Here is an 11,932-nt window from a genome sequence, read left to right on the forward strand (position 1 = left end):
TATATTACTTTTAAGTCACTGATCGCAAAATTACGAATTTTTTAATCTCACATTTTTGTCCCATTTTCTAACAAAGGACTCCTGAGGAAAGGGGTGGTCTGGCCAAGCTCGCAGGTACTGCCCTGAGAGTAGGTCATAGGGCAGCCAGGGCCGACTACCCTGCCCAGGGCAAGAGCGTGCCGACCACTGCTCTAGACTAGCTCTTTGTGTGAATGTATGCTGATATATCTTGTGGCTAAGAGTTTGACGGAAATGTAAGGAAAAGTCCCCATTATGAGATATGTTTGAAGGTAGGACGAACACTTTCGCTACTTGAAAATGTATTTGACAGAAAAATACAATTTAAATTGTTTTATATAATTATTTTATGATTATTAGATAAATATTTCATGTTTACAATACAGTTTCACTTAAAAATAGATAGGAATATGCATTTTATTAAAGCAATCTGTATGACCCTATTTATGAGACAGTCTAAACACATTTGTCCTTGGTGTCTCATGAAGGAGGTTCCCATTTTGGAGATAGCTGAAAAATAAATAAGACCATTTTTATACTATGTATTTATTGCTATAAGATCATTTTAAAAAATAAAATTAGCAATTAAATTATTTTAAAAAAATTATAAATTGTTCATAGATTGAACGAATAATCAACACAAAATATCAACTCGATGTTGCTTTTTTTGAATTCTTTTTCTGGATTTCTTTTACTTGCTCCATTAATTAATTTTTTTCTTGCATTTTTGTTTTTGTATTTTGATGCTTTTCCTCTTTCTTCTTATGTATAGTTTCTTTCTCTAAATGAATACACGGAGAAACTCCGGAACGAGCGGTTAGTGTTAAAATATTTTTTATTTGGATAGCACTAGCCACAGTTGCCACGACACTGCCCGCTGGTGAATTTACACGAGCCGCTCGTGCTAATGGCAACAGCAACGCGAGCTTGGTAAGTGTTGCGCTTGGCACGGCACGTTCTTGGGATCGGCAACAATCTCTCGTGTTAATTTTCAATAGCGCGTGATGTCAAATAGCTCTAATGTTTAGTGACAACCGCGCTTATCGCTCGACTCATTCGCCGCAATATACCATCTGTGCTATGAGCAACATCAGCTGATATAGATGAATGTACCTGTCTATGCACATCGTAATTGTTTATAAGATCAGAGTATATAATTTTTCATCACATTTAACCTCAAAAATCTTTTTACTTTTTTTATGGTTAAAACAATGATAATATTTATGCGTTGATAATACATTTGATAAATGTAAAGGATGATGAGACGTTTTACTTTCGCCCATAAAGAAACTAATTTTTCAAAGTATAAACCCTACCTTACCTAACCTTCATGTACTTTTATGACTCGTAATTTCATATTTCCACTAATAAAAAGTCCAATTCTAATTCGAAAGATCTGCTCAAAAATATTTTCTTTAGATTGTATTGCGAAAATTAAAACGATCTGAGAGCACTTTATGAGTTCGTTTACTAAAAAAGTCATTAAAAGTTGAATTTTAGTATGAAAAACTAAAATCTAAAAATTTAATTCTAAAAATCTCTTACAGTTCTAAAAAGTTGTACAAATTTCTCTTTTTTAAATTTCTGGTTAAATGATAAAACTACATTTGATAATGTCACGTTTTCCGTTAATACTTTCAGTATTCGTTATTGCAGCGAATGAATCGAGCGACAAGCGCGATTGTCACTTAAAGTTAGAGCTATTTGACACTACGCGCTTTTGAAAATTAACACGAGAGATTGTTGTCAATCCCAAGAACTGGCCGGGCTAAGCGCAACACTTACCGAGCTCGAACTGCTGTTGCCATTGGCACGAGCGGCTTGTGGGAATTATCGAGCGGTCACTGCGTTGACAACTGTGGTTCTTGCCATTCCAGAAAAATTTATTTTGACACTAACCGCTCGTGTCAAAAGCAGTGGCAGCTCTTGCCGCGATCGCTCCGTGTACTAAGCCATGCATCGGAGGTCCCTATCGAAGGTAACTTTGATCTGCCCGTTTTTTCAATCGCAATCCTTTTCTTTTTTGCTAAATATTCTACCGGCATAGTGAACATTTTTTTATATGGTGTTTTCCGCGAATCATCTAAAATTTAGACTTGCTTATAATTTTAACAAAAATTTGTTCTATTAGAAATAATTAGTTAAAAAGAGATTTACGTTACCTTTTTCAATCGGTACTAATGAAATTGTCTCATTGATAGAACTGTCCATTATTTCTTTCACAAACATTTTTTCGATTTTGTTTCATAAGTTCTGAAGTAATATAATGATTTATAATTTAAATTAATCGAACAATAATTTACACATGTTTTTATATTTACATACCCATCTGATGACTAACTGCTGCTCTGCTCGAACTTAAATGCTGGGGTTTTCTAATTGACAGATCAGGATGACGTTTTCGGAATCCTTCGTACCAATGACAACTTAGACGATCATCTGTGAATGGAGTTTTTTTCTGTAGCTTGAACATATTTTTGTACACAATCTAACAGTTCAGTTTTTGTAGCCGGTGCTCCCATTTCTGCCCGATATAATACCCACTTAACAATATTATTATTTTCTTCCATTGATAAAATTGTGTCTGGACCTGTTTTACTTTTAATTTTCTCAGGATTGATTTTTTTCCCTGCCTAGTGTGGATACTGGTATGCCATAAGCAGCTACAGCTTTTCTCAGAGAAAGTCCAGTATCATTCATAGCTTTTAATGCTGTTTCAATATTTTCCGGATTATAATTAATCCGTTTAATTTTTGTCGTCTTAGAGTTATTATTACTTTTATTGGAGCAAAGAACGTTTTTCTTGGGCATCTTTGGTTGCTTTCTTGTCCCTGTTCATGTTCGTTTTTTGACATTTTACCGTTTTTATATAAAATTATACTATGATTAATCGTTAACATTTATTCTGAAACATATCACAAATGAATATATACAAAAATGTTGAGAATTCTACTTTAAACAGTTACATAAAACAAGTAAAAAAATGCCTTGTAAAATCAGTGTTCAATGTCATAATTTTGGGTTAGGTTTATAATTTTACTCTATTTAACTTGATGTACTTATTTATAAATGAAAATTTAGAGCTATGTAGATCAATGATGCTTCATAGTATACATTTGCACTGTTTCATTAATAAATATTGTTGTATAGCAATAAAAAACCAATTTAAATATTCGCTGTCTCATCGAATTGGGACTATGAAGAGAGCGCATGTGACCATGTTGCGCGATACACTGAATAAAGAGTCTCATATCCAGATAACAAAGTGTCGACACTGAGTCCGCATGGTGCATGCACAATGTGCAGAATAGTCGACACGTTATGATGGTAAAGATCCCGACACATGTAACCTCATATGCGTTGCATGTGTCGGCACACTGCTGTTACAATGCAACCGCACATCCAACGCATCGTGATGACACGCGCTTGTCGAGAAGCAGCCCTTGCATTATTATAATAATTGTAATTTTATTTATTATTAATTGAGAAGACAGATTAAATGCGGGGACATAAATATGTCCCCTTATTTGATCCATCCTCTCAGTTAAAGAAGTTTCAGGAACGATATAGGAAAAAAAGAAGTTAACTTAAATATATTCAGAAATATATTTGATTAATTCTCTATATATAATAGTGAAACAATTTTTTAATTTTACAAACATAAATTGTTTAGTTCAGGGCAGACTTTTACAATATTATACTAAGAAACAGGTACCCGACCGAAAACTTCGTTCTACTTTCGTCACTGCCAGTAAACCCTAAAAAAGTTTGATTCAATCATTGAAGTGATTTAATATACTATCTAGTTTTCGCTAGCAAACCGAGTGAATGGAAAGTAAACTCTACAAGAGTATCCTCGAAGTATCCACATAGTATCCTTTCCGTAGCATGCAGCAAAAACTCAAAAAAATAGTAAGATCAACTTTTAAATTGGTGAAATTCGGATTTTACGTTAAAATTCCCATTATAGGGTCACAGAGTAATCGCAATAGTTTTTTTTTATAACGGTAAAAAGTAAAAAAAATATAAGACGTATAACACCTGTTGGCGGCTACACTTCAAACGCATCATCTGTAAGTAGCAGTAAACAGGCGTTATACGTCTTATATTTTTAAAACTTTTTACCGTTATAAAAAAAAAAAAAACTATTGCGATTATTCCGTGTCCTTCTAATGGAAATTTTAAAGTCGAATCCGAATTTCGCCAATTTAAAAGTTAATCTTGCTGTTTGTTTTTTAGCTGTTTTGCATGATACGGAAGGGATACTATGAGAATACTAAATTTGGAAATAACAGTTCAATAAAGTTTAAAAAATTTTGTTTATTGTTTTCAAGAAAATAGTTAAATGTTTAAACAAAAAGTTAAATTTTAATCCAAAAAGCTGAATTGTATACTAAAATGTATACTAAAAAATACATGAACTTTGTACAAAAGAAATTTATTTTCCACTAAGACGAATTTCCTATACAAAAAATTAATGTTTAATCATAGTTAAATTTTCGACCAAAAAGTATTTAAAAGTATTTTCTTGTAGTTAAAAAAAAAAATTTTTTTCCACAAAAACAAAGAATTTTCTACGAAATAGTTAAATTTTCAGAAAACAAATTTTTTCAACTAAATTGATGAATCATCAACAACAAAAACTAAATTTTTAAATCTTTGAATTTCGAATCGCTTTAAATTATTGAAATTAATTGAAAATTCCTTGGAATGTTTAAAAACACCCTAAAATATTTCAAATCCTTTAAAATCTCTTAAAATTTTTCAAAGCTCTTGAAAATTCCTTGCAATTTTAAAAATACCCTAAAATATTTCAAATCCTTCAAAATTTTATACTAAATTATTGAAATCAATGGAAAATTCCTTGGAGTCTATTAAAATATCCTAAACTATAGCAAATCTGTCAAAATCTCATATTAAATTATTCTAATCAATTAAAAATTTCTTGGAACCTTTTAAAATACTCTCAAATATTTCAAAATCTTTGGAAACACCTTGACACCTTTTGAAGATTCCTAAAGTACTTTGGAATGTTTTTTAATAACTGCTAAATTTTTTTTAAATCTTTGAAATTCCTTTAAATTATAAAAATGATTGAAAATTCATTGACAGCTTTTTAAACATCCTCAACTATTTAAAATATTTTGAAATCTCTTGAAAATTTTCAAAGCTATTGAAAATTCCTTGAAACTTTAAAAATACCCTAAAATATTTAATATCTTTTAAAATCTCATACTACATTATTGAAATCAATTGAAAAGTCCTTGGAATCTATTAAAATATATAAAATATTTCAAAATCGCATATTTAATTACCGTAACCAATTGGAAATTTTTTGGAAAATTTTTAAATACTCTCAAATATTGCAATGCCTTCAAAATATTTTGACATAACTTGAACTCTTTCAAAAAGATTATTAAACTACTTTTGAATTTTTAAAAATAACCCTTCTAACTTTTTTTTATAATTCTTTGAAATTCCTTCAAGTTATAAAAATAAATTAAATATACTTCTTAGTGGCTTGAACTTGTGCAGTTCTTTAAATTTTTGCCACTTAAAATATGTGGTTGACTTTTATTTTTTAAGTCAAATATTTAGGAGTTGATGTTGATAATTCAATGATTTTTCAATCGCACCTGGTGTGATAATTCTGAAAAAAAACCTGAAAACAATGATAATGAGAGTAGAGCTGAAAGGTAAACATAGAAATATAACCTACAATTCCGTGAGGCATTTGCAGATTTGCTTAATCTTGCATTAAATTTAACCAGCTATGGATAATAATTGTAGCACAAATAAAAAAAATGTACAAACGGATTTTAAGGTCAAATACTCGGGGTAAAATACCATCCATTTGAATTCTAAATATGTAAATCTGTCTGAGTCAAAGCAGATATCAGGTTGTGTACGTGCGGTATACATACGATCTGGGGGTTTTACCACAAATGCGTTCTTCCGGCCGGGTTGCACTGAAGCACAATTCTCAAGTTGGAATATTTCGGTAACCCTTCCCTTTGTTTAGCACCGAGTGTATTTGATCGGGGGACACAACTTGTAACTTCGCTCCCGCCATGCACACGTTACCTCTTTGTTGCCGGCCGGCGCTCGCCATATTTGATCGAATGATCGCGCGTGCGCCAACAAGGCGGGAAAGCTTTTAAAAATAGCGTACGCTTTTTTCAATTATGTGAATTATATATAATAACTATATTGCAAATTATTAGATCACATAGTTTTATTCATAAAAAAATTAACTTTCGTACATTAATTTTGTATGAATTTATTAGCTTTCAATTAGTATATAATATATTTATAGAAATAGCAAAAACAATGTTATTCAGTTAGTATTAAAAATTGGATAGTCGTTATCGTTTCACTCTGTTCAGTCGTGAATTTGATCGCTGATTGTATACTCCGCATTAAAAAATTTTTTTTTGCAATATAGAATAAATCAACATCAAGATTAATGAATAGCTTTTAAAACTTGTAGAAATATTTATTTATTATATTTCTTAAAAGTTTAGTTGTGTTTTTTTTTTTAATCGTATATTTACGCCATGTATCATAAGTGGGGACATTTTCTCATAACGGGGACTTTTACCTTAGACTCCAGGCGTCATTTTTGTCCATACTTATGCATTTCCTGTGATCCCATGCATATGTTCTCCCAACAAATCAAATAATTAAAAACTCAAGGATGTGTCCAAATACGAAGCGGAAATATTTTTTGTTTATTGATAAGAATAACAATAATTAATTATTTCAAAACCTTGATGGAAAAGTGTCTAAATATTGATTGACATATAACTGTCAAGAAGGTTCCTCATCCTTTACCTGAGTCGAAGTTCCTCAAAGAGTTGCATTTTGCAACGAGGGGCTATTCATTCCGAAGTAGAACGTTTCGAACGTTATAATTTTTTGTGGAGTCTTAGCGAAATCCCGTAATGCAATGAAAATCAGAAACTCGTAACGTTGAAGTCGTTATACTCGCGACGAAGTCAGTAAAATTATATTTAAACCTTTCCAACTAATATTTTCTTTCAAGGGTTTATACATTTTCTCTCTGTTTCCAATCGAAAAAAATTGTAGATCCTGTAAATGGCCAGTCGGCATTATTCCAACAATATCTACTAAGCAAAACTTCCACTTGGCCCATGAGTATTAAAAACTCTTTCGTATCTGGCATATAATACAACGCTTGAATTCGTCAATGCACATCTTGTTATTATAAACTATTTTCCGCTATACATCTCTATGCTAGCATATATATCTTTTGCTTTCTTTATATCCATAAATATTTTCGTGCAAGCTTTTCTGTTGCTTTGACTCATCATATCTTTTCGCGTTAGAAATTCAAAATTGTGACTATTTAGTGTGAAAGTCGTTAACCCCTAGTTCAGGGGTGTTTACGGAAAGTGCAAAGTACAAAAATCTCACTCGTCAGTCCCCGTAATTACCGCGTTTAGAACAAGTGTGCAAGATAAAATGCTCCTAGTATCGCGTAAACTATCCTTAGTAATTCCAAAGGGTCTTTAAATTACGATGTAATGCATTGTTGTCTCTCGAAATCTTAAATCCACTCACCTCGCAACGTTTGAATTTAAAAAAAACCTAGGCTTGGTATACCATTGGCGTAGTACTGACTGAACCCGCACTCTCCTGCAAACTGTTTATGTAATTCTTAAGCGAATCCCTTTTTAAGCAGTTTCAGTAAACAATACATTGATTTATTGAAATTTTAAGATTTTCCTTTTGCATAAATTAGGCTTTCTATAAAATTAACTTCCTTAATATTCTATCATGTTTTTATATTTAGGCCCGAATAGCGTTTCTTCAGGGAGAAAGAAAAGGACAAGAAAACTTAAAAAATGACCTTGTAAGGCGAATAAAAATGCTGGAATATGCTTTAAAGCAAGAAAGGTTAGTGAAAGATTTCAATAATAGTGTATTTTATGTTACTTCATTTAACAATTGTAGTGTTCAAAATGTTGCCATCAACATATTGCGTGGTTGATCATGTCTTTCTTTAAGAGTATCGAAACTCAGCGTTCGCAAAAGAACGAAAGGGGAGCATTGGGAGTCTTGGAAGTTTCATATTCAAACGGATTGAAGCTTGAACTGCATGATTCCCTTAGGTTTATTTAGTCGAGCTATTTTTAAATCCGATATTTGTTTCTACACCATAATCATATTTATCATAATTTCTAACATGATGTACTATAAAACGCCCCCCTCCTTTCTTGTGTTATTCCGTCACGTTTTATGGACCCCCCCTCCCCGCGGTAAAAGAGTATTTCGTCATTTCAGATATTTATATATAAGAAACCCATCTTTACTATGTATTCTCTACCGCTTGCAGGCAGATTTTTTTCAAAAGCTCTCACACTTGCTTGGACTTTTGACCATGGGGTGGAAATATTGCAGACTAGTTTTCCTGAGCGCAGCCGGTTACCGACAGTTCAGTTTGGATGTAGACATGCTACATTTAGTGTCAAAACCCATCTTTTCCGTAAAATCTCTCACTGAAATAATTAAATGTAATGAAAAATGCGACTAAGTGAGATTCATGAATGGTTGCCCATTCGAGTATTAACTTTACTCGTCCGTATTTAACGTCCGAGATAAGAGAATTCATGAATTACGGCGCAGCTTCTATCGTCGGTTAAGGTGCTACTTCTTTATGTATTCGTAGTAGATCCCTATGCAAAGTGCGCAGACGTATCGCGCACATATACGTGGCACGCCTACTCATATTTATTATGAAACTAGAATTAGTGCAACAGTTGTACACTAAGAAATTTACAAACTTTAACCTGCGATTTTCGAGTCCTACTTTACTCTGCAAGCCATGCTTTTGATATTTATTACGTTCGCTAAGACCAGTTAAAATCAAGATCGTGGTGTTCTGCTAAAGATAAAACTATTTATGCTATTAACCGCCAGTTTCTTCAAACCTTTCAAGTCTTTCATGACACTCAATAGCCGTTCGAACAGAGATGCTAGCAGGTAGCGCAATTACAGATCTTAACTCAATCAGTCGGTAACATGACCGATGATCGTCTCAATCGATAAACATGGTCAGCATCAGTTAGATGGAAAATTAAGAAAAAAAATTAATAATGTGAAGGTGTCTCAATTTAAAAAAATCATCAGTTCTATAAAATTATTGCAAAACACTGTTCCTAATTTCGGGCCACAATGCGCGCAATCTCGAACTTCTCCAATATATATTTGGCCATGCCTCGCACAAAATAATCTCTTCCCATATTCTTTGATGTTATAAATGTATCATGCCCTCAAATTAGTAGAATAAGGTTTAATGTATCGTTTCATCACGCATTTTTGATTGAAAATCATATTAATACTGATTTATTTCATAATTGCGATACTTACCATGATGACCGATAAACGCCGGATCACGGTCCGTTTCAGTAGTGTCCATGTCCTGGCGTCCATCGATTCTTTCCTCTAGTTGTACCCGGTAAGGATAAATAGGATGCCTAAAAACTTCCACATTTTAGGAAGGTAGGCGGTATAAACGACGTTCATCGTTTCAGATACTCTTCATAAAATGCACTCGCAGGGATTAGTGACAGGCGGACTCTTAACGACTGAAGTATTATTGCGAGGCCCACAATATTCAGGGTGTCTACTGTCCGGGAATTTAAGAGGTTAAACCACTGTAGAGCACGAAAAAATAGGCATATTTCGGGAATTCTTTTCGGCTCAATAAAGAGATTAATGGAAATTTTGTAAAATGTGAATATGGTTTATAATACTAGTAATAAAGCATACAAATATTTTTTTTTCAAATTCGTTAATGATAAAATGACCGCTGCGCAGCACTTCTCCGTCGGCGTTTTTTTAAGGTGTCCACGGCCGAAAACCTAACTCCAGCAATTTTTGACCTGGAATAAAAAACCAAAGTGCAATATAAAAAGATCCTACGTAAGTAAGTAATTTTGAATATGTTTTTAAAATTTCAAATCGATCGGTGGGGATTTGTTTGAGTTATGTTTCCAGCCAGTTAAAAAAAGTGGTTTCGAGCAAAACGCGTTTAAAGTTTCGAGTACTCTAAAATCACCGGGGCATACCTAATAGGCGTCGCAGTAGAACTGAAAATGTGGTGATTATTAGGTTATTTCTTTACCTGAAATACTCATTATAATAATTTAATCTAAAACTCAAGAGAATTCAATAACAAACCATACTGAATATGGAATTGTATTTTCTATGTCTTACTGAATGAATAAGATTGTACACAGTACTTACTTTGTATCTATCGGATTCGTGCATTGTATTAATTTATAGGCTATGTATAGATGCCCGGTGCCGTAAGCTAGGTTTGGTAACCAGTAGATTGTTCTGATTGGTTACAATGCAGTAAGCAAGATATACTGGATTGCAGAATCGTGTACGGAATCTGACGTAGAATATTTCTTAATTTCTTCAGACATGCACAAGGCATAACTTCAAAGTTTTTGTGAAACGGTAACTTCCTCCAAATATTTCCAGCAAAACCACTCGCAAAATCATGCATAAATTCAAATTTTTTTTGCAAGGTCAAAAGTAAACGAAAATCTATGGCGGGCTTCTTTTAAAAATATTTTATTTTTATCAACAAAATCTTAGATTAACTAATTCCGAAAATTTTGGATGCTCAAAATTGGAGAAGCCCGCCATGTTGAAAATAATAATGAACATGATATCAATGAAAAACGATCAAGTTATTTATTTATTTAAACAAGGTTTTGCTGAAAACAAAGTAAACTAAACCAGGGAAAATTCTGCGTAAAATCGGTATTTTGGGTTCCCGGATTTACCGCCAGTGGCCACTACTGATGTTTTCTTGTTACGTACATCGAAAGCGAGGTATACATATGATAAATTTTCTTTATTTTAGAATTAATAACATTGTACTAAGTAGTTAAATACGAGGGTGAATCAAATATTAACCGGAATTCTTTTTTAATATTTATTTATTTATAAAACAATACAAAAATACTATTGATTATTTTTCTACATAGTCTCCTTCACGCTCTACACATTTTTTCCAGCGGTTTGGAAGCTTGTTAATTCCTTGCTCGTAGAAACTTTGAGGTCGAGTCATCAACCAATTGCGCACGAATTCCTCAACATCTTGATCGTTGTCAAATCGCAATCCACCAAGTGCATCTTTCATGGGCGCAAACAAATGATAGTCACAGGGTGACAAATCTGGGCTGTATGGAGGATGCTCAAGGGTTTCCCAATGCGTATCCTCCAGCTTTTTGTTTCGTTTCACCCGCCGTATGTGGCCTGGCATTGTCATGAAGAAGGATGACGTTTCTGATGGGGTTACCGCGTCTTTTGCTTCTGTAAGCGGCTTTTGCTGCCTCCAACAGCTGGCAGTAGTAGGCAGCGTTAACCGTACGTCGATCATATAGGAAATGAATGAGCAACACTCCTCTGTAGTCGAAACAGACGGTCGCGAGGACCTTACCGGCTGAGAGACGGGTTTTGGCTTTCACAGGACCGGCTTCGTCTTTCCTTCGCCATTCTTTACTCGCCATCTTGGACTCGAGAGTGTAATGATGCACCCATGTTTCATCACATGTCACGATATGCTTCAAAAAAGTCTCTCCCCCCCGCTGAAATCGATTCAGATGTCTCTTACTGATTCGCAGTCGGATGTTTTTTTGATCTTCGTTCAATAACTTCGGGACCCATTGGGCACAGATTTTTTTTGAAACCAAGATGATTTTTAATGATTGTTTGAGCGCTTCCATAGCTAATGCCCACCTGTAAAACGATTTCATGAATAGTGAACCGATTGTCACTTTCAATAAGGTCACGAACTGCACCAATGTTATCGCCAGAGACACTTGATCTTGGACGTCGATTATGACTCACATTTTCCACACTTTCTCGTCCA

At 33.5% G+C, this 11,932-nt stretch overlaps 1 protein-coding gene across 1 annotated transcript in view; it reads left to right on the forward strand.

The window, feature by feature from the left end:
• The window catches only part of LOC117176693 (striatin-4), a 292,342-nt gene that overhangs the window by 55,798 nt on the left and 224,612 nt on the right, over positions 1 to 11,932 (forward strand). Inside the window, exon 5 of the mRNA XM_033366947.1 lies at positions 7,835 to 7,938. Within this exon, the coding sequence (XP_033222838.1) occupies positions 7,835 to 7,938 (104 nt within the window). The remainder of the gene's footprint in view (positions 1 to 7,834; positions 7,939 to 11,932) is intronic.

Source organism: Belonocnema kinseyi, chromosome 7 (assembly GCF_010883055.1).
Source record: "Belonocnema kinseyi isolate 2016_QV_RU_SX_M_011 chromosome 7, B_treatae_v1, whole genome shotgun sequence".
Taxonomy (NCBI): domain Eukaryota; kingdom Metazoa; phylum Arthropoda; class Insecta; order Hymenoptera; family Cynipidae; genus Belonocnema; species Belonocnema kinseyi.